Raw genomic sequence first — 24769 nt, forward strand, 5'->3', positions numbered from 1 at the left:
TTTACTGAGAGGTGTGGTTTGAATAATTAGTTGATTAGCCATGCTGCAAGATTCAGAGTTTGGAGCCGAGTGTGCACACTTTGATAGTTCTGCTGAGACAATAGATGAGGTGTTTGAGGCAAGTACCACGGAGGAAGGTATGACATATTCCTTAGAAGCGGGTACCAGTGTTGGTGAGGCTAGTCTGGAGCAATAAGAATCATTTTTGGTTTTTACTGTCTGACTTTTAGACCTTGGAGAGTAGAGGCAGAGGGGATAAGGCATAGAATGATAGGTTTTTCCAGCTGAAGGATAGAGCATCCACTTTCCATGCTTTTTTGTGATGAGTTCTTGTGCAGAAATTGTCCAACTGATATATCTATTTGCATCTCCCCAAAACTATGTCTGGGCTCCCCCATTTCTGTGTTAACATGCTGAAAATTTGTGGATCCAGTTTCCATTCATGTGGGTCCATAAGATTTCTGCTTAGGTCATCTGCCAGAGTATTTTGCTTTCCTGGCAGTAATTGAGCTTGAAGATGTATTTGGTAAGTCAAGGCTGTGTTCCACAAGGCCAAGGCTAGTCTGCAAAGGGGATATGAATAGGTACCCCCCTGCTTGTTTATTTACCACATTACTGTGGTGTTGTCCGTCTTTATCAGTAGTTGTGTCCTGGATGGAGTAAGTCCTTGAAGGCTGTCAGAGCATTCTGAACAGATAGCATTTCTTTCTGGTTGATATGTAGATGTATTTGGTTTGGGCTCCATTTGCCCTGAATGCATCTCCCTGCCATCTTAGGTACCACTGTAACTTTCTCATATGCAGTCTGGCATGTGGAACCAATATTATGCAGGATGCCATGAAACCCAAGGCTTGCAGGACTTTTCTTGCTGTTAGATGGTTCTGCTTTGTTAATGCCAAGAAGTAGAGAGGTAGTTGCTCCTGTTTTTCTACTGTTAGGAATGCCATTTGTTTTGCTGTGTCCAGCTCTGCACCCAAAAAGGTTATCCTTTGGGATGGTATCAGTCTTGACTTTTTTATATTGACTGTATATCCCAGGGCTTGTAGGTAAATGACCCTTTTCAAGTCTTCTGCTAGCTTGTTTTTGTTGTCCGCTTGTATCAGGCAGTCGTCCAGGTAAGGGTAGATTTGAATTCCCTGAAGCCTGCAATGAGCAATTACTGATGCCAGGCATTTCGTGAACACTCTGGGCGCAGTAGATAAGCCAAAGGGCAATGCTGAGAATTGATAATGCTCTGATCCTGCAAGAAATCTGAGGTATCTTCTGCAATTTGGTCATATGGGGACGTGCAGGTATGCCTCCTTGAGATCTAGAGTTACCAGCCAAGACTCCTTGCCCAGCATGGGAAGAAGCTGCTGTAGGGTCAGCATTTTGAATTTTGGAACAATGAGGTATGTGTTTAAAGTGGACAGGTTGAGAATGGGTCTCCATTTGCTTTCTTTTCTTGGTACCAGGAAGAGTCTGGAGTAAAATCCCTGGTCTTGCTCCATAGATGGTACCTTTTCCACAGCTCTCATCCTTAATAATTGAGTTATTTGTGTTAGAGCTTCTGCCTTTTGATTTGGAGGTAGGTTTGGCATTCCTCTCTTCCCTGGTAGAGTATGGAAGTGAAACCTGTAACCTTGGTCTATTGTCTGCAAAATCCACTTGTCTCTTGTGATGTAATGCCAGTTTACTGAAAATAAAGCTAGCTTCCCGCCTAAGGGTGCTTCTAGTTGTTCCCTGGTAGGTGGTGCTAGAGCCAAGTCACTGCGATTGTCCTGTAGTAGAGGTGGTGGCTGTGTCTGTGTCTGTACCTCGCTGGTTGTTACCCTGCCACTAGCGTCCCCTGTAGGCACCCCTGGATTGACTTCTGCCTCTCTGAGCTCTGGAGGAGTCTGGAAAGGACCAATTCTTGGGAGGGCCAATTCCTGCTAAACCTTGGAGGTTGGACCTGTAAGAAATCTTTCACTATCTGGACAGATTTTGCCTTCTCTTCCATCTTCTTCAGCACCTGTTGTGCAGGAGAGCCAAACAAATTGATCTTGTCCATAGGAGCATCTAGTAGTTTTGATTTGACATGGTCTGGTAAGGCCTGCTCTTTTAACCATGCATGCCTTCTGATAACTGTGCCAGTCATGGCTGATCTAAAGGAAGCCTCCAGTGCATCATAGCCGCATTTTAAGGAATGGTTACTGACTTGCTGTATGTTATGTACCATTTCCTGAACAGATTTTTTTGTCTAATGATTCATCTGAGGACAGCTTTTTGGTTAACTGGTCTAGCATAAATTCTTGATACTGGATCATATGAAACTGACAGTTCAAGGCCCTAGCTGAAAGAGTAGCAGAAGTGTAAACTTTTTTACCCCATCTCTCTAAGGACCTGGATTCCCTTTCAGAGGGGAGGGGTTTTTTGGCAGAGGTAGCTGCTACAGCTTTAGGTCCCTGGGAGATAGTCTCGGGATCTGCAAAAGGAGCCTTATACAAATGGTAATTCGTGTCCGGGACCCTGTAGTACCTATCGGGCTTAGCAGGGGCCGGAGGTAGAGAATCAGGAGCAGTACAAGCATCATTAAATGCATCATCTACAACAGAAAGGACTGGAGGTATGGCTAAAGGCCTATGCTGTGGTAAATGCAGAAAAGTTCTAAGCCTCTTTCTGGAGTCTGAAAAATCCTGACCCTGCCACTGAAATTGTTCCCTCATAGCATGCAAGGTTTCCCCAAAGGAAAATTCCTCAGGTGGAGAGGCAGAAGGAATGGACTCTTCAGCATCAGAGTCTTCATAAGGGGAGAAATGAGCCTCTGGAGGGTTTGTATTATCTGAATCATCAGAGGAATAATCTGTAGAAACTGGTTCAGGGGGCTCTGCCCTAGGTCTCTTCTCTGGAGGTGGGTGAGAGGCCCTGTCTGGTTGAGGCTGGGATCCCCGGATTAAAGAAATGAGATCCTATGTTAGACTAAGCATTTGAGAACTAGGGGTAGGCCTGTGAGAGGGGGTCTTAACAGGCACAGATTTAGTAGCTTTAGCTGCTTTAGCCCTGGCAAAGGCCTTAATGGACATGGTTGCAGGTGGCCTAGCAGCTCCACGTGCAGGGGTTGAAATATCCAAGGGAATAGTGTCAGATAATTCCTGAGAAACTGCAAGAGCAGGTGTGATTTCAGAAGCCGATTCCACCAGGTTGGAAGAGGCCTTGGTAGGAGGTAAGTTTTCGGCTGGAGGAAGAACCGCTTGCTCGGTTTCAGCCGAAACCGAGACACTCGTGGTTGGCTTTACCGCGGTTTCGGCAGAAACCGCGGACCGCGAGTGTCGGTCCTTTTCCTTGCGCTTTTTAGATATTTGCGTAGTCGAAGGATCCGACGGCATAATGTAAGCAAAATCGGAGCCGAAAAACTCCTCAGCAAATTCCGACCGACGTCTAAGCGTCCGCCGGTTAAAAGAAGCACAGGCTAGACAAGCTGCTACGTCGTGGTCTGGGCCTAAACAAGGTAAGCAGTAAGAGTGGAAATCTTTATGAGGTATTTGTTTCCCACAAGTTAAACAGTTATTCACTTTTTCTGACATCGGCTGAGGCAAGAAAGAGTCCCCAACGGGGTACTTAGCTTTTTAGAAGTATTCGTAGTAGTAATCTCTGGTTCTGACCGACCAGCACTTGCGAACAGCTTCTGCTTCAGGCGCCACGCGGCAAGAAAGACTGAGGAAAATGACGTCGGCTGATGCCTTTATACCCGAAGAACTGCAGCTATGACGTCGGGTGAAGTGCGACACCAGCCGAGGCCAGACCCAGACTTTGGAATCCGGCCGACCGAAGGGCTGCCTGACGACAGGACAACCCATTTGTAAGGACTGCAGATGCATCCTTGAAGGACATCCCCTGATCAAGGTAATTAAATCCTCAGCCATTTTGATCATTTGTTTTTTAGGCATAGGGGCCTGAGCACGTGAATCATGCGTCATTTTTTTAGACATAGAAGTCGTTTTTGTCCTTGTTTTTGTGGATGGCGTCTGTTTAATATAAAAATGTTGAGGCCTGAAAATACCCTCATAAGCCGGTGCCTGCTCAGCGGCTCTGGACCCATCCAAGGGAGAGACATCTGCGGGTTCAATACTTTGCGAATCTCACAGCATAACGGACTCCGTATAGGTCTCGGTAGAGGTCTGCGACTCAAAAGTAGAGGGTATCGGGGGCTGCGAAAGCACCTCACTGAGTACCAGCGAACCAGCGAGTAGCTTAGGAGAAGCTTTGTCATCTGTTTTGGACTTCGACGGTCTGTCTCTGTCTTTTTCCTTGCATTTTTTGTAAACTCCAGTAGTTGGATTGCTAACCGTGACATTTCAGGGTAGTCAAATCTTGAACCAAAATATTTAGAAGCAAAAATATACCAATGCTTAATAGTGCGTTGGTTAAATTTAGCACAAAACCGACAGCAAGGCACGTTGTGATCATGGCCTAGGCAAGGAATACAGTACAAATGAAAATCCTTATGAGGTATTTGCTTCCCTCAAGTAATGCAATTATTAACTTTTACTGACATCGGTAAGGAGCAAGAAAAAGTTTCCCCAATGGGGTACTTAGCTTTAGTTTGAAGACTTCGGATCTGAAACTCGAAAATGAAAATTTCAGGTGTCGGCCGACCGGCACTTGCGAACTGCTTCTGCTTTGGGCACCGCATGGCAAGAAAGACTGATTAAAATGGCGTTGGCTGCATGTTTTATACCCCTGATGACCTGAAGTCATGGAAGAGGAAACCGCAACCGACGCAGGACCCAAGACTTCGTTATTCAAGCCAATTGAGGGCAACCTGCCAGCAGATTACCCAAATGTAATGACTGCAACAGTGAAACACGAAGAACATCTGTGAAAAGGGGATGAATCTAAGTATGGCATGGATAGACTACAATAAAGCATTTGACATCATCCCACATTCATGGATAGAAGAATGCTTATAAGTGTATAAGATAACACCCTACACTGATCAATTACATCAGAGCAACCATAAAACACTGGCAAAACGACTTTGCAGTTAAGCCATGATAAAGGACAAATTATTATTCCAGGAGTAAAAATACAAAGGTGGATATTCCACGGTGACTCTGTCACCATTGCTCTTTGGTCTTGCCCCTAACCCATTAAGCTGTCTACTTAACAGATTAGGTCATGGCTACAATTTGGCTCCAGAAAACAAAGTGTAAAGACTTATCTTCTTTTCATGGATGACTTAAAACTGTATAGTTCGTCAGATGAGGAACTGAAAGCACAATTAGAAGTGGTCAAAACTTTCTCAGATGATGCAAGAATGATTTTTGGTCTTGATAACTGTGCAGAAAACATTTAAAGCAGGGAAGCTGCAGCACCAAGAAAATATCAGTCTGGGAAAGGAATATGATATAAAAGAACTTGAGCAAGATGGAGTGTATAAATATTCGGGAATTGATGAAGGATCAACAGTAAAATACGAACAAATGCGAATAAAACTTAGTAAGGAATATTTTAGAAGACTAATATTAAACACTGAAAACAGCCCTGACATTTACGAACAAAGTCTGAACTATAAACCAATTTGCTCTTCCTCTCCTGACTTTCAGTGTTGGAATGATTAACTGGCCCCAAAAGGTATTGGATCAGTTGGACAGGATAAGAAAAAACGATCATGCTTATCAAATGATTTATAAAAATCAGTGTACACAAAGATTAAATATTCCCCATTCTGAAGGAGGTATGGGCCTCCTTGAAACTGATTACATGTACAGACCTGCAATCGTAGGACTGCATATATAGCTGATGACCTCACAAGATCCAAACAAAGTGAAAGTTTTAAACAGGGGGAGAATAAGTCTAAGATGACTTCCCTGCTTAGTTTAGCAGAAGAATATCGGTGTCAAGGGGGAATGAAAAGCAAACCAGCAGTAGATAAAAATCAGACAACTGAATATGCCAAAAAACAAAAGAAATAATATAAGGTGAAGAATCAGATGAGAAGGCAGAATGTGGAAAATGAATAAAAGTAGTTATCTACAGAAAGCTCTTGGAATAACCTCATGTCAATCAGCACCGAATGCAGGAATGGTTAGGGAGAGGCAAATTTAAGCCAGAAGACAAAAGGTTAATATTGGCATCCCAGGATAGTGGACTACGTACATTTTGGTTTATAAAGTCTACTGAACATGTGGGAGAAACAGACAAATGCAAGTTTTGTAAAACAGAACTGGAAACAGTCGAATGTCTTTGTTACTGGTTGTGATATACTAATTGCAGGACTGTTCACCGAAAAGCATAATAATGGGTGGTGCAGCAGTTACCATTGTCGCCTCACAGCAAGAGGTTCTCCAGTTCGATTCTCAGCAGGGGTGCCTTCCATACGGAGTCTGCATGTCCTCCCAGTGTTCATGCAGGTTTCCTCCAGGTGCTCCAGTTTCCTCCCACATTCCAAAGACATACATCCGGAGCATTTCTCCCTGGGCCTCCGCTGAAAATGGGCTCTGTCCCAGTCGGACTTTCCCAATAAACAAATGTTAAATAAATAATGTGGCAAGACTGTTGCACTGGAGATTGTACAAACATTATAATACTGAAGTAGCTGAGAAGCATTGGCAACATCAGTCACAAAACATTATAGAAAATTATGAAGTTTACATCACATGGATCACCATTACCAACAGTTTAAAAAAATAGAAGTGAGAAAACCATGAAAAGACAACAGAAGTAGCACTGATCGCTGAAATTGCTACACCCAGTGACTACAGTGTCTTAAGTACAGAGAGACACAAAGTCATAAAATACCAGAATTTACAAGCAGAAATGAGGGCAAAGTGGAAGAAGGATACTTAAGACAGTTCCAACAGTAGTAGCAGCAATGGGTCTTATAAAAGAGAATTTGCAATCATACTTGGATACATTACTGATGCATGCAACTGTATGAATTGCAAGAGTCAGTTCTGGGTACATGGCATGTGCTGCAAAGAGCATTTCTTGCCAATATCAAAGACTGAAACAATACTAATTTCACAAACTGTAATCATAAATTGACTAAGGAATGGGGTCCATTCCTGTCATGGTATTAGAAACCAAAAAAGACTTGGAGAAATTAAACTCAGTTTCTTGTTAAAATCTAGGATACTCCTGGTGGTTCTATTCAGCTCTTGTGCTTTTTTTCTGTTTTGCAAGCAGTTTCCTTCGGAACAATGAAAAAAGGTTCCACTGACAAAATCTCTCTATGGGCTTTGTTATCAAAAGAATGAGAAGAGCCCCCCCCCCCCTTTTTCTGCTGACTCGCTCCTTTCTAGACAACCCCCCCTCCCCTCCTTGGCTTGTTCTGCATCAAAAATGACTTTCTCAGTGGAAACATTTTTGTGCTCAAAATCTAATGGATAATATTACAAACTGACTTTCAGTACACTATAAGAATTATTCATCTGCAAAGATGAAGATGATGTCTCCAAATGTAACTGCCACATCACGTGTCCTTTTGAGTGAATGATTCTGTATGTCAGTGCTTTGAGCTAGCATAAAATGTCACCAATTCAGTAACAGGATTTAAACTGTAGTTCAGCTGCTAATACATTGTATATTCTTAAAGGAAGCCAAGCTTGAAGGAGTTCTAACTTGTCATTATATTGTAAAGACATTATCAGTCATTCTCAAGCCTGTGATTCAGCACATGGATAGCGCTGCTTGGATCTACAAGAATGCAGTCCGTTACCACAGGGCCAGGGTTTATTTAAATGCAGCTAGGCTGAATGAGAATTACAGAAGCAAGCTGCTTGAATGTTCACTGGCACAAAAATGCACCTTTCCAATTACCCAGTACATATGTTTTCAAGGTTTATCTGTGATCCTGGAAGTGATTAGTTTATTAAATATTTTTTCAAGCAGTCTGGCCATTATGTCCAACATACAGTTTCTACTAGGATATTGGCCCTTTTTGCCAAATGTGCACTAAATGGAACAGATAAAACCTTGCTCTATGTTGGTGTTATTTTTGTTACCCGATATATAGTAGGCAGACCACAATCTAAGTAGTGACAGTGGCTCAACAGACAACACGCGCGCACAACACACACGCACACCTTTGATGCTGGAAGATTAGAAGGCTGTAGGTTCTACTCCCACACCCAGTGATTAGATTAATTGCCCATTACTGACACTGAAATTCAGCATAAGGGAGATAATGCACTTCCCAAGTGTGTCCTCCTTCAGATAAAAAAAAAAAAAAAAAAAAAATCAAACCAAGTTTTCTTCTGCTTAACTTGGTAGTAGCTCAGATGGTTGCAAAAAGTTCCATGTCACTTATACAAGAGTAAAGGAGCTTTCCTGCTGAACAAACTTCATCCATTATTTACACAGCTACTATTTACACTTGCACACTTTTACAAACTGTTTTCCCATCTACATAATTCTACATCACCCTCACCCTTCCATTATAACCACAGGTTCACAGGTACTCAATAATGAGCAACCGGTGAGGATCTACAGAAGCCTAACCTTACATTCTCATGGAAGTTTTATCACTTGTATTTTGCAAAGGAATAACCAAGAGATGGGACATTTACAGATTTCACTTATCCATGAGGGACAGGGCTGCTAAACAACATATGAATTTGTGGTTACCCAATCCAGTCATCCTAATTATGTTTGACTAGAGTAAAATAAATACTTCGCTTTATGCTGAGTGGAAGGCTGTCCCACTGAAGTGGTACACTCTGTGATACAAACCTATCCCTCCAACATGGTCTATTTATTTTGCAAAAGGCATGGAGATCCCTTGACTTGTGTTTATAACATCATTGAACTTGAGAATGTGTGACAGATCTGAAAGAACAGAATTTAGTAAGGCTCTATAATATAGATGGCAGAAGTCACCTCTCTGATACTGCAAAGAGGGACAAGGCTTTCAGATGGTCTGCATAGTTTTTACTTTTTTTCTTTTTTTAGTGAGAATGCTCTGTGGTTGTTCCAGATGTGACAAGTTCATCATCTGATTCTTCTTATAATTATATCACTATCCCATAGTTTACTATACAGTAATTCTTCAAATGTGCAATTCTAAATATTCCATGGAGCTCTAAAAAGATTTGTCCACAATTTCTCTTCTTTCCTGCACCACATTTTCATATTTCCCACATATAACCATATTCAATTAATTTTTAAAATATTCATGTGGATATTCAAATTTAAAATGTTCCCTCACACCACCTCTACTCTTCCACATTACATAAGAGCATGCTCCACTATGCATAATGTATGGTGGAAGGAACACTTTCTTTCACTTTTTTGTTTATACTGCATCTTTTCTTACTGGAAGTTTCTTTAGCATTAACCTCCACATAAAATCTGACACTCACCCTACCTTTCATTTGTCTTTCTTTCAAAACTTTTTTCTTCTCATACCTTTTGCCAAAGCTCTACAGACAATGTTTCCGTAATATTTTCATACTAACCTTTTGTCTGTATCACCCTTCCCCATATTCTACAACTTCATTTTACTGATATATGCATTTCTTTTAATTCTATCATATTGTTTTGCACAAACATCTTCAAAAATACAACAAATACAAAAACCTTTCTTATATATTAACAAATTAGAAATAAAAAAAATTCCTTAAATAGTCAAAGAATACAAAACTAAAAACGACTATAAATAAAACATTCAAAAGAATCCCAAAGAATAAAAAAAGCAAATCATATATACAAATGTAAATCCACTTTTTTGATCCCCTCCACTCTTTCTGCCATAACCAAAACCGCCATTAAGGGGTTTTACAGCACAGTTTATCAGTTAGGAATGTTCAGTCTTAACTATCCATGCAACCATAGCTTACAAAGTCTGACTAATAACCTTCTAGTCATGCACTGTCAAAAATTTTGATAAACCACTGTAATTTGCTTACCTTTCTTTTCTCATCCACCTGAGAGAAAAGCTCATCCATCTCAGCAAGATATTTATCCTAAACAGATAAAAAATATTACTTGAAGAGTGCAAGAAAAATCACAATGGAAGATGAAACCTAATACCACAATGTCACTAGCAAATCTTCAGATTTATTTATATAACCACAAAACGTCATACCACAGTAAAATATCAATGCTAAATGTAAAACTTTACAATGAAACTGTATTTTATTCCATTGTAAGTATGTTATAGATACTTCTGCTTTTCAAAGCAAACAAAACCATTTTTTTTAATCTGCATGACAAAATGTACATACCAAGGCAGGGAGGGTTTTCCCCACTGGAAACGTCATTCACTTACAAGTTCCTTAATATACAGGCAATTTATTATTTGGTGAATGGGTGGGGGGGGGGGGGGCTGGGTCAGTTGACCGTATGCAGCCACAACCCAGGCTCAAATCAGTTTTTAGCAGAACATAACATGCCTCAGGACTGTCCCCTGTACTGCTAATGGACAGAGGCAGCTCTTAAATGCCCTTACTGGCAATTTTAAGCCTAGACAATTGTCCCTTTAGTGCTCACATTAACCTATCCCATTTTGTGTTAGACTAGCCATACCTATCCCATGTTCAATAATTAGAAGTTATGTCCTTACCATAACGTTCCATGTGGAGTGTTCATCTCGCCTTTGTTCTTACACATGGGTTCGGAGCCGATCCTCGGCTCCGTGTCGGCCGCTTGCAAGCTCTGCATCGAGAAGAAGCTCGAGACCAACCTAACTCCCACAATCCCCCTCTGCCTTTACCTCAGATCTAGTTTGCAAGCAAACCAGCAGTCAGAGAGAGAACACACTCATGCAAAAAACTACATAACTGCAAGAACACTTATAGCTATATATATATATATATGAACATACATATATACACAACAACTGCAAATGCAGAAGCAGAATAACCCAGACCAGGCACCAAACTGTACGTTCTTCCTGAGGGTGGGAGGGTGGGAATGTAAGAACAAAGGCGAGATGAACACTCCACATGGAACGTTATGGTAAGGACATAACTTCTAAATGTGAGAGTGTTCGATCTCGCCGTTTGTTCTTACACATGGGTAGCGTCCCTAGCTCCATGTTCCTGAGGAACTCATGGGAGAACGTTCTTGAGCACGGTGGAACCAAAGGATGCCCTGTCCCTAGAAACCCTGTCCACTTTGTAATGAGAAATGAATGTATGTGGTTTAGACCAAGTGGCAGCTGCACAAATAGTGTCTAATGGTAAGCGAGCTGCATGAGTCAGGGATGTAGATACTGATCTTGTAGAGTGCCCCTTGGGTTTGGCAGGTAAAATTTGTTCTGAAGTAGCATAAACAAACATAATGCAATCAGTTAGCCATTTGGAAAGGGTTAGTTTAGTAACTGCTACACCTTTCCTGCTGTCCGCAAAGGCTATAAAAAGTTGATGTGATTTCCTGTGATCCTTTGTTCTATCCAAGTAAAATCTAAGTTGTCTATGAACATCTAACTTGTGTAACATATACTCCAATTTATTGCAGTGATTTTTGAAAAAGGTAGGGAGTTCAATGGATTGATTAATGTTATTAATAGAGCAGACTTTGGGAAGGAAGGATGGATTAGTGCGAAGAGATACTCTGTCAGAGTGAAAAATCAGATAAGGGTGTTTAACAGAAAGAGCCTGAAGCTCTGACACCCGCCTAGCCGATGTAATGGCCACCAAAAAGAGGGTCTTCCACGACAAATACTTCAATGGACAAGAAGAGGCCGGTTCAAACGGAGGCAACATCAATTTAGACAACAAAAGGTTCAGATTCCACAGAGATGTAGGAGTTCTAACTGGTGGTCTAATATGGAAAGATCCTTTTAAAAAGGCCTTACAAAGTCTGTGAGCCATAATAGGTGCCCCACATTCTTCCACATGAAAGTTGGAAATGGCAGCCAATTGCACTCTTAAAGTGGCAGGAGAAGCCCCTTGGTGAAACAACTCTGTTAAAAACTCCAAAATCTTGTTTAAAGGAGCTATAACAGGATCCAAATGCTGTGTATGTGCCCAGAAAACAAAACGCTTCCATTTACTAGTGTAGGTCTTTGTAGTGGAAGCTTTATGAGAAGCCACTAGTATATTCTGAACTGCAGGTGAAAGAAGATCAGACCTGGCTAAGTAGGGAAGCGGAGCAACCAAGCTGCTAGATGGAGTGACAAGAGCGAGGGGTGGGGAGCCCCTGACGAGTGGGTCAGTAGGTTTGGCTCTGGGTCCAGGATCCAGGGTCCCAGTCACGGTGCACCAGAAGAAAGGGAAACCAAATTTGACGAGGCCAGAATGGGGCAATGAGGATAATCGTCCTTTGCAGGTTGTTGGCTTTCTGCAGAAACTTTGCAATCAGGGGGAAAGGAGGAAAGGCGTACAGGAGACCCGGGGGCCAATCGTGAACCAGCGCGTCCCTGGGGACTTCCCCTGGAGGGGGTAATAGGGCAAAGTAGCTCCTGCATTTGGCGTTCATTGGAGACGCAAAAAGATCGCAGGAAGGCTGGCCCCACTTGCGAAAAATCTTCTTCGCAACTGACTGTTTTAGGGACCACTCGTGAGGCAACAGGATTGCTCTGCTCAGCCTGTCGGCTATGACGTTGGATGACCCCGGGATGTGCGTTGCTATCAGAAAGCGACCCGTGGACTCCGCCCATTGCCAGATTCTCATGGCCTCTCTGCATAGCTGATAGGACTTGGTTCCCCCTTGTTTGTTTATGTACCAGACTACGGACATGTTGTCGTCTGAACTGCAATAGTCCCTAGAGGAAGAAGGGGAGCAAAGTGTTGCAATGCTAGAAACACTGCCCTCAACTCTAGAACATTGATGTGCAGATTGTACTCTAAATTGGTCCATTCGCCTTGGACTGTCTGTCCCTGAAAGATGCCCCCCCACCCTATCAGGGAAGCGTCCGTGGTCACCGTAGCTGTCGGCGTGGGTAGCACAAATGGTCTTCCGCTGGAAAGGTTGCAAGCCCGGAGCCACCAGGCTAGGTGAGATTTGCATGTATTTGTGATCAGAATTTCGTGTGACAGAGGTAGCTGTTGGAACGACCATTGTGCAAACAGTAGCCATTGTAGAACTCTCATGTGCAGTCTTCCCAATGGTATCGCAATGAGAGAAGCTGCCATGAGACCCAAAACCTTCAGAACCACTTTTGCTGGGGACTTTTTGGATGACAGAAGGAGAGAAATGTGGCTTTGTAGTGAGGCTATCCTTTCTGGAGGAAGTCTTAGAATTAAATGATGCGTATCCAATTCTGCTCCTATGAATGAGATATGCTGTGATGGCTGTAGTGAAGATTTTTCGAAATTTACGGAAATTCCGAGATGAACACAAAGCTGTAGTGTGTAATCCCTGGCCTGAATGAGTTGACGCTGGGTGGTGGCAGAAAGGAGCCAGTCGTCCAGATACGGAAACACCTGGAATCCCAGGCGTCTCAGGTGAGACGCCACCACTGCCATGCATTTGGTGAAGACCCTGGGGGCTGAGGTCAGACCAAAAGGCAGGGCTCGAAACTGAAAGTGGCTGGCTCCCAGCCGGAAGCGCAAGTGATCCCTGGACGCCCTGGCCATTTTGATGTGGTAGTATGCGTCCTTCAGATCTATTGAGCACATCCAGTCGTCCTTCTGTAAAAATGGAAGGATCGATTGAAGCGTGACCATTCGGAACTTTTCTTTCTTGACGAAGGTATTGAGGTTGCTTAGGTCCAGAATCGGCCTCCAGTCCCCTGTCTTCTTTGGAACTAAAAAGAATCTTGAGTAAGTTCTGAATCCTCTTTGGTCCGCTGGGACTGGTTGGATGACTCTTTTTTCTAGCAGCTTTGAAATTTCTATAGCTGCAGGGTCTCGCAGATGGGGCGGCACATCTGGGAGTCTTCTCTTTGGAATTGGGGGCAATAGGAAGGGTATTCTGTAGCCTCTGGTAACAATGCTTTTTACCCAGTTGTCTGATGTAAGATTTTGCCAGGCCTGAGGAAATAAAGATAAGCGACCCCCGACTGCCTCCAGAGCAGGACAGTCGGGCCTCCTCTCAGGAGTGCTGGAAAGGTTTCCCAGGGGGTGTATCCCTGTCACCTTGGTTTTGCGGACCCCCTCTGCCGCCAGGGTGGCGTCCTCTGCCTCTAGAGGGGGCATCACCCTGTGTGCCTGGAAAAGATCCTTGGGGTTTTCGAAACCACATTTTTCCACCACGTTGCCCTTTGGGGTACGGTCTGGATGGGATGGAAAAATGGACTCCGACAGCAGACAGAGTCTTTCCCTCCTGCTCACACCGGGTAAGGGTCTCCTTTACTTTGGGGCCAAAGAGAGTGGCACCATCAAATGGGGCGTTAGTGAAGGAAGACTTGAAGGCTTCCGCAAACGAACATAAGCGCATCCAGGATTGTCTACGAAGAGCAATCGCTGAAGCTGCTGCCCTACTCGATCCTTCGGCTGCGTATGAGATCAGCCTCATGGACGAGTTTACAATGGATGTAAGGGTATTGAGATGTGCTGTAACTTTCTCTGAAACAGCAGCATCTGTAGTACCCTGGAGGGTATCTCCCAACTCTTTGATTAGATCCCTCTGTAGCCGTGTGAAGTGGGTCAAATAGTTCAGGGATCGCATAGAAAAAGCCGCTGAACTAAAAATGTGCTTCCCGTACCTGTCCATAGTCCTAGAATCTTTGTTAGGCGGATGGACAGATGAGGAAGATTCCGACATCTCCTTTTCGGGCGCTGCCACCACCATAGCGTCCACTGGTACTCCCTTTGTTAGATAAGCCTTATCCTGAGGGGCAGTAATATACTTGTTAGGCTTTCTAGGGACTGGCTCCACCGTGTCAGGCGTCTCCCACGCCCTTCGAGCAATCAGCTCCATTAACTCATCGAAGGGCGGAGTGACCCAGGAGGAGGAAGGGCGAGCACCGAATGCCTTCAGCAAGACTGACTCATCCTCAGAAGCGGGAAGGGATTGCCAATCACCTCTCTGCTTTAGGATCTCCAGGATGTCAGAAAAAGAGACATCCTCTGAGGGTGACTTTGGGGACCCTTCTGACTCATCCAAGTCAGTGTCCGATGTTAATGATTCTTGTGGAGAATCTAAGTGTCTCCTCTTACACAATCTTTTCCTAGGGACTTCTTCGGGGGGGAGCATCCGAAGAAGCCTCCGAGGAAGAGGGGGCACCCTCTAGGGGTGGCTGAGACACAGGTGCTCGACGCTTAGATGTAGCCGTGGGTGCAGAGGAGGATAACGGTCCTTTATGGGGAGGAGAAGCTGTTCCTGCTGATGTGGTTGTCTGGGTAGACAACACCTTCCTCATGAGGTCGAAGGCCCCCGGGTCCCGAGTCGAGGTATCTCCCGGTTCCGAAGAAATGGGAAGAATCCCCGAGACAGGCACCGAAGGCATCGACCCAGAGGACGGAGCAGAGTCGATCCGAGCCGAGGCCCCGAGAGGGAGCGTCGGAACCGAGACATCGGTCCGACTCTCGGTCCCGGAACCAAGGATGGATCTTCGGCTCCGAGACTCCGGTACCGGATCCGACGGAGTCGAGGTGAACGGAGCCGACCGAGAGAAGGACGGTTCTGGCACAGAGGGCTCCACAATCAACAGGTCAGCCTCTTCCGGCTCCGAAGACTGTACAGGTCTCGGAGGAGGAACAGATGGAGATAAAGGAAGGCCTTCGAGTCTCGACACCAACTGAGAGGAGACCGAGATGAGTTTGGATAAGGCCGTATTCTCCATTAACTTCTGCACCACGCGGTCTACATCGGTGTCGGAGAGGGGTCTGGAAGAGCGCGTCGAAGGAATCGAAGACGGAGCCGACCTCAACAGTGTCGGGGGAGGGAGCTCCGTCACCGGTTCCAAGACTCAAGGCTCGGAAACTGCCAACAGTTGAACACTCGGTCCCGAAGTCTGTGGAACTGGTGATCGAACCTTAACTGAAGAGCTCGGAGCCGATGACCTGGGCTCCGACGTCTTCGATTCCTTCGAGGATTTGGATGCCTGGTCTGAAGCATCCAGAGCCTCCTGAAAAGTAGGTTTTAAAAGACCCCTATCCATAAGTTTCCTGCGCCTATCTGTCATGACCCTTCCACTGAAAGAATGACAAATCGAACAGTCTTCTTGCAGATGGAGAGGGCCAAGACAGTAGACGCAGGAACTATGATTGTCAGTCACTGACATCTTTTGCCCACATTGGCAACGTTTAAACCCAGATTTAGCTTTCTCAGACATTTTAAGATAGAAACAAGTCAAGTCCAGTAAATAATGTCAATTCCGGTAAATTAGTCAAATCCAATAAAAGGGTCAATCCGGTAGTCAATCCAGTAAAGGGTGGGGTTAGGCCCCGAGGGAAAACTCTAATAAAGTTTAATAACTTTATATGAAACCGAGGATTCCTCGAAACTATAACACACACACACAGTCTCTCAAATAACTTTTTAGCAAAAAGAATTTCTTAGAAATACAAGAAAAAATATATAAATCTTAGCTTTAGGTGCTCGAGCTCATCAAAGTGATCACGAGCGCTGCAGCGGCAAACTAGATCTGAGGTAAAGGCAGAGGGGGATTGTGGGAGTTAGGTTGGTCTCGAGCTTCTTCTCGATGCAGAGCTTGCAAGCGGCCGACACGGAGCCGAGGATCGGCTCCGAACCCATGTGTAAGAACAAACGGCGAGATCGAACACTCTCACATCTATATATTAACCCTAATGAGAATAATTGGGATCATACCATAGTTAATTTGAGGGGACCCATGCATACGAAAAAGCATTTAGGAGATGCAGCTGTCCATTAGTAGTAAAGTGGCAGTCCTGGGACAAATTTTCTGCTTGATCCAAAGACCTAAGTTGTGCTTGAAAATGGACAGGGATGAACTTTGTTTTATGTGAATGGGGAGTCTGTTCCATAGCAGCGGTACCCCATGTGAAATGTACCTGCCCCTTCAAACTGCTCTACTGATGTTGCTAAAAAGAGGTTTAGATCTCTAGACAATGTGTTTCTAATGCCATCTGACTTGCTGATGTGCAGTAAATCTATCAGCAATGGGTCATCAGTATATCAATAATACCTTTACACAATATTAATAAAGCAGCCTTGTGCCAGTCAGTGATCACATTCACTCATCATTAAGCATGCAAATCCATATACAATTATCATCTATTCCATCTTGTCTTGATTCCATGGTTGATGTAAGATGGCTCATTAAATAAAAATAGTTAAACACACAAATTAACTATTTACAACATACTTTGGGATCACGTGTTAATTAGTGGCCACATTGTTTTATTTTCACTAAAGTACAAGTATTAACACCTGGACCAATGACTTCTCACTTTGTGCTGGAGTCCAGTTTCACAGATCTTAAGCACTCTGTCTCATGCCAAGGTGCTCTTCATGTTCAAATTCCATTACAGCATCCTATATAGCCCATTTTGTTTTTACTATGGAGTTCTGTTTCTGATCTCTAACAGTTCTCAATTCCATATTTTTAATATCTGTAATCATTTTTATCACCTCTTTTAGTGATAGTTTGTCTTTGGTTTTCCATTTTCCAGCTATAGCTTTCTTAGCCAGCATCAACACTAAAGATAATATTTCACACTAGTAGTAATTCATATTTTACACCAACCCAACAAAAACATGTATATACTGAGGCTATATTATCTTCCAAGTACAAATATATCACTCGGGTCATATTTGTATTGAAGGAACTCCCTTTACTCCCAAAATATATGCTCCCAAGAATCTTTCTGAACCATCACATCTCCAACACATGCCTTGTTTATGTGAATATTTTTTCAAGTTTTACAATAGTATACAAATATTTGTGCAAATATTTTCAGGAAAAAAAATTAAATTTGCTTGATTCAGCTGTACACCTACAATTATGACATATTACGGTTGATTATGGAAGGATCTAAACCCCCTATCCCCTTCTCTTTGCCTACACTACTGTTAGCTATTCCAGGTATGGAGGGCAGTCTCTAACCTGCTGTCCAAACTTCTGCTTGGCCTCATCCCACTCTAGTTATTTGCTCCAAATAACTTTGTTCCTTGGCACAGTCTTTCCATTAAATGTCAGTCCCCTTCTGCATAATTTATATGCCCCTACTTGCAGTCATCCCTTTTGGTAAAATCTCCTTTATTCCATTCCTGTAATGGCATAGTTCTTAAAAAACTTTCCAATACTTTATAATATTCTGTATAGTTATTTTCCTTAACAGCCTGCATCCAACATCCTCATCTTTTCTTACTTCTCAACTCCCTCCATTTCATGACCATCTCTATCCACTTTGATTTGTAGACTTCTGTTTGCATCATATACATTTGAGCCTTAAATGTATAGCTATAAACTATCCCTTCAAATCAAGTAATCTTAAACCACCTTGTTCTACAGGGATAATAAACATACCCCACAGAACCTTTGCCTTCATCTCCAACCAAATGAAGTCCTTCAACTCTAAGTATGGTACACAACTTCTGGGTTGTTAAAATATGCATGACTTGTCATAAAACTGAAGGGACTTGAAACATTTTCCCTGCTTATGCCATACTATCCATAATGAAGAGCTTCCAGCTATTCAGTTATTATCATTTTAGTCTCTTCCCACATATCCTTAATCCATACACCTAAATACTTCATCTTATCCTGTCCCTATACATATGTGTATTATGTGGGTACATAATTTACTGCTGTAGCCTTTGTTTTATCTTCATTTATTATAAACTCTGAAATGACCTGAAACCGTGTCAAAATGTTCCACAACTCCGAAGTATCCTTTTCTGGATTGATCAAGCACAAAATAACTGCAAATAAAGTTAAGTTTTCTTACCTACCATCTCAGTTGCATTTGTAAATCTCTTATTTTCTTTGCCAATGGTTCTAAATATAAACCAAATAAAAAGAAGAAAGGACAATGCAATGTTCTACCTTTAATACTGTTTTGCCCTTCTCAAATCTAGTACTATCTTATAAGCTCTGTTTTTTTCTGGTTTGCATTTCCATTCTGACCTCAACTATAAAATCTACTTTTGTGGTTTAACAAAACTACTATCCAAACTCCACTTATCTTCCTTGTACTCTAATGTTAGACCTTTACATGCTAGCTGATCGAAATTTAATAACCCAAAAATGTATCTGGCTTCATCTCATTTTATTACCTTATTTGCTCCCCAAATCCAATTTCCTTGTTCTTTCTCCAAATGCTCATGACATTCTCTTCCGTCCCTTTGTTATTACCATACATAGTGTCATTATTCCATTTTCAAAGGTCTGACTTCCTCTAACATAAAAGACTTGCTGAATACTTCTATGCATAAAAAGGCTGTATATAATAGTACTTATATTTACATCCTACATCTGCCCAGGGTCTAGGTTTACTGATCGAATGGTACATTTGTTGAACGGCTATTCATCGACAACATACCATCGATCATGCATTTTAGCGAACAGGCATCTCAATGAAAAATATCTCATTGAACTGTCATAGTCGGCCCACAAACACAAAACACCATTGAAGCCTGCACACGTGGGGGGCTGCACCACCACATCTATGCTAATTACTTATACCAAGTCCAAGATCACACTACAGTGGGGAAAGGGCAAATTTCCTTAACTCTACCATAATAACATCTTAGTAAGAATTGTGTGCTGTTTTGTTTCTATGGGCAAATGATATTTGCCCTTTCCCCACTGTAGTATGATCTCAGAGTTGGTATATATAATTAGCGAGGGAGTGTTGGGGGACAGCCCCCCACATAAGCAGATTTGGTGAATGGCCCTGCAGTACATACCTGGTGGTGTTTTCTGTGTGCGCGCCTACTATGACAGTTCGATAAGATAATTTTTTTTGATATGCCTGTTCACTGAAATGCATGGTCTATGGTATGTGGTTGATGAATAGCCATCTGACAAACATACTTTTCGATCAGTAAACATAGACCCAGTCTACCTGACCCTTTGAGAAAAACATTGTGGTTCTAGAGCACTTTTTTAATACCAGAGCTTATGAATTTCCATACATTATATAGTTCTGCAAAATTAGGCTAGTTAGGCTGATGAGTCTAGTTCCCAGGATCTGAGGTGGGAACTCCTTTATGAAGTGGCATAACAGCAACTATTTTCCACAACTCAAGATCACATTCCATGGCCATGCTTAAACTGGCAGTTTTAAGAGAGTTTAGACAAGGTAACTGTAGCTGTAAATTAAGCCACCAGGTATGTTATCAGGGTCCAAGAAAATGTTCTCATGACAGCGCTGGGAAAGGAAGGTTTGAATTTGGTACTAAATTTATCTGCAAGCATATTATCAATATGTTTAGGGTCACAGTGGGTAATACCATTACGCGTTAATTCAGAGTACTGTATGTTATTTTTTTAATCCAATATACATAAACAAGAACTTATGATTATCTTTGGCTTCAGATGCTGATATTAATTTGCATTCCTCTCTGATCTTCCTTAAGGTAGCTTTCATTTTTTTGCTGATCTTTTTGACAGAGTTTTTAATGTGGGTAGAGTTTGATATATTACAGATCTTAAGTACCTCACTTCTATATATATTATAGAGCTTGTATCTAATGCCTGTATTCCACCAAGGTGGCTTATTTTTATGTTCCTCAATATAAATGGCTCTGACTGGGACACTTGGTTTTTGCTCTTTACTAGAGGGGAGTAAAACTGGCATAAGCAACAGTTGAGGGGGATGGAAATCTTGTAGCTGAATTATGAGAGAGGATCAAAGTTTTAAAAGATTTGTATTTTTAAAAGTTCTTTGAACTCAAAGATGTTCCTTGAGTTGTGTTTAATGCTCTAAAGGAGAAGATTACGAATTTCAGACTGGATATGACCACAGATGATAACACTAAAAGTAGTTGTGCATGTAGGTTGGATGTTAACAACAACGAGTTCAAGGAAATTCTGACCTCTACTGGGTCAGTTACCTACTTCTATGAGGGAGTTACAGTTACAAGGTATAGAAATCTTTAGTCACACCCAGCCTTTACAAGTTCTCCTTTTAAATCAATGGACAGCTGAAGCTACCCATCAGAAAGGTATTTCTATTTGTGTGTAGTTCAGCAAGTGCATTTAAACATCTTTCACTGCTCTCAGGGGACATGCAAGGGTATTTACAGCAGGTTATGTACTGATAATTTAGCATGACTAAAAGTTCAGTCAAGTATTGTTTCTGGGTCGCTGGGGAATAACCGATACTCTCCTGAAGTTTCCAACAGGTCGAAATACATGGCAAGAGCTGAAACTTTTAATGGTAGAATGCTGTCTTTACACTAAAGATAAATTATTTGTAACACACAGATATGGATGTGTTCAAGTTGAAGAACATGTTCAAGATCTGCTACTTTACAGAGAACACTTGCAGAATTGAGACCACTGATTTTACATTTGAATGTGCAGGTGGCATTTTGCCTAAAATAAGACACATGAGGTCAGCAAGTGCTTTGCCCTGTACGCAGAATCAATGGAAACTTACAAGTCATTCTTAGTCAAGCAACATGGGGGTGTCAATCCTTCCCCAAGCTGACATACACTACTTCCCTCTAGTGTGAGACCAGCTATTTTAGACAATAGTTTAAACAACTTACCATCACTTTGTACCTGTGCATCAATGTGGGTGAGCGTAGGACTCTACACACACGGAATCTTACCTGCATTTGACAGACATATAGCAAGTTCCAACATGTCTGTGTATGTTGTCATGGGATGAGTACCTCAACTCATTCATAACTAATGCACGACCAGGTTAAACTCACATCTATCCTGTTGCAAGGACTCAGACTGTAAGGCACTCCCATTAAACACTTAAAGCTTGAGTTAGTCTCTGTTTCATATAATCCCATTTCAATTACAGCACACTGCAATATTCAGTATGATACTCTGAACTGTGTACTGTTATTTTCTGTATTTTCCTTGTTTTAACCAAAAGTCAACTGTATGCATTTTTAAGTTGGTCTGAGTCCTTAGTCTTGTAGTACCCCTCACAGTAGTGGAAAAATTGTGAATCGCTGCTGGATCTGAGCCTCACTTATTTAATTTCTACTATTTAAGCTTTGTATTTTACTTGGTGTGGGGGGGGGGGGTTAATTTCACAGTATAACACAACAATGAGAGAGTTGTGAATTGCTGCAGGATCTGAACCTCATCTCCAAGCATTTCTACTGTGTTCTTCTGCTTGCACTTTACTTGGTCTGGGACCTTAGTCTTGGCAGTATAACTCACAACAATGAGACAACTGCGAATTTCTGTAGGATCTGAGCCTCGTTTATTACATATTTTTCTGCTTGCATTTTACGTAGTTTAGGAACCTTAGTCTTCTAATACTGCTCACAATAGTGAGAGAATTATGTATTGCTGCAGGATCTGAGCTACATTTATTATATTTCTACTGCAATTTTTTTCTGTTTGCCATTTTACTTGCCTGGGGACCTTAGCCTAGACTTGTAGCACAACTGCTGCAAGATCTGAACCTCATTTTATCACAGTTCTACCACATGTTTTCTGTTTGCATTTTACTTAGTCTGGGCATCTTAGTCATGTAGCATAAATCACAATAGAGAGAAAACTGAATTGCTGCATGATCTGAACCTTATATATATATATACACACACACACACACACACACACACACACACACACACACACACACACACACACACACACACACACACACACACACACACACGCTTATGCTGCATTTTACCATTTACTGATTGGATTCCTCTCTAACTCATCTCCTGTAGCCTCTGCTAAGCTGTGCAGCAGTGATTTGCAGTTCCCTGTACTAAAGCAGGCTCTTAGAGTTGTAATTGTCTATTTAAAACTTCCTCTGCTATATTCTCAATTATCTGAGTGTAGACCAGCTAGTTTGCCTGCTGAGAAGCATTACCCCAAGAGTGCTGTTTTAGATCAATCCTAGACATCTTCTCCTAGCCCATCAACTTTAAACACAGATTCCAGCACCTCTCATAAATCACAAAAGAGCATCCACAGCCATGGATGTGCACTTTCCTACTGTCTCTGTAGCCAGACTGGTGGAAATGGGTGTCCTGAGACAATGCAGCACTTGTCTCATGTCTACTGATAACCATCTTATTCTTAAGCAGACTGTCACAGTATGCAAGAGATGTAATTATACTACGTCTTTGCAGGCAAAGCTTTTTCAGACATCGATTTCTCCAAACAGGTTGGTAGTAACACACACTGTACACCTACTATGGATAAGACACAATCTCACATATGCTGAGGCTTTTAAATACAATCTACCTAAACCACAAAGGCCTACACTGCCCTCAACAAACTCCCAAACACTCTATAAAGACAACACTTCCCCGGACACATACAGCTACATCTCACAAAGTCCCAACCTCTAAGCCCTTAAGGCAAACTGCCCCACAACCCAATATATTGGTCATTAGCGACTCCACTGTGAGACAAACTGATGCCCCTCACCAGGCTGAGAAAAAAAGATAGTCACAGTCAGTTGCTCATCAGGAGCAAGGATAGTACAGTTGTGTACACCTACCATAAATGTAGATGTTCGAGTGTCTTTCACTGTTGCAGTCATAACTATAGGGTGATCCTGCCGGCAGGCAGCCCGAGGTCGGCCAGAATTACAAAGTCTGGGTCCGGCGTCGGCTGCACAAGCTAGTACCCTGACGTCAGTACGCTCTGGTACATAGCACTCAGCCGACGCCATCTTCTCCAGCCTTTCTTGCCCCAGATGTCAGAAATCCCCAATAAACATAAAATGAGTCTCACAAGGAAACACAAACACACCATAAAGTGAAAAAAAGAGGGGATAGGAGGGAGGGAAACACCGACTGCAACAGTGAAGACACTCGAACATCTACATTTATGGTAGGTGTACACAACTGTACTATGTTCTTCGTGTTTCACTGTTGCAGTCATAACTGTAGGGTGGAATCCCAAAGCAGTGAAGAAAGGGAGGAGGCTTAGATAGAAGAAGGGGCAGCAAGAAGGCCCTGCAAAACAGCAGAGGCAAAACCTGCCCAGGTCTTAGAATACAAAGGGAGATTGTAGTGCTTAGAAAAGGTATGCACAGAACTCCAAGTGGCAGCTTCCAAGATATCCTTGGTAGGGACTCCTCTGAGAAAAGCAGTAGAAGTGGCAGCTGCTCTAGTAGAATGACTTCTCACAGTACCTGGAAACTGTTTCCCATGATGAGTGTAACAAAATCTTATTCCATAGGCAATCCATTTGGAAATAGTTTGTTTGGAAATAGCCTTTTCAAGAGAACTGGAGGCAAAAGAGACAAACAATTGGTTAGATTTTCTGAACTCTTTAGTCTTGTCCAAGTAAAATCGTAACTGTCTGTGTACGTCCAATGAATGCAAAATCCTTTCCCCTTTATTTTGAGGATTAGGAAAGAAGGTAGGAAGGTGAATTGTCTGATTTAAAGCAACTTTTGAAATCACCTTAGGCATGAAAGCAGGATTGGTCCTCAAGGATACTCTGTCAAGATGGAAAATTAGGTATGGCTCCACAGCCATAAGAGCTTGCAACTCTGAAACCCTTCTGGCAGAAGTCAATGCCAACAAAAGAACTGTCTTCCAGGATAAAAATTTAATATCACAAGCAGCAGGCTCAAAAGGAGGCAAAGTGAGTTTTTCCAAAACATAGTTAAGATCCCAAGCAGGGACAGGAGGGGTCCTGGGAGGCCTCAAATTCTTAGCTCCTCTCAAGAATTGTCTCACCAATGGATGAGAAAAAACAGGAGGGTCGGTATTAAAATGAGCAGATATAGCAGAAGCATAAATCTTAATGGAAGAAAAAGAAAAGCCTTTAGACAAAAGGTTTGAAAGATAAAGCAAAATCGACGAGAGATCAGGCACAAAAGGA

The 24769-nt window shown here is 42.4% G+C and overlaps 1 protein-coding gene across 1 annotated transcript in view; it reads right to left on the minus strand.

The window, feature by feature from the left end:
- STUB1 (STIP1 homology and U-box containing protein 1) overlaps window positions 1-24769 on the minus strand; it is a 399100-nt gene that overhangs the window by 110917 nt on the left and 263414 nt on the right. The window contains exon 6 of the mRNA XM_044088907.1: window positions 9870-9926. Coding sequence (XP_043944842.1) covers window positions 9870-9926 — 57 coding nt within the window. The remainder of the gene's footprint in view (window positions 1-9869; window positions 9927-24769) is intronic.

The sequence above is a fragment of the Protopterus annectens genome, chromosome 12.part0, assembly GCF_019279795.1.
Source record: "Protopterus annectens isolate FY-2018-M chromosome 12.part0, PAN1.0, whole genome shotgun sequence".
Lineage (NCBI taxonomy): Eukaryota > Metazoa > Chordata > Ceratodontiformes > Protopteridae > Protopterus > Protopterus annectens.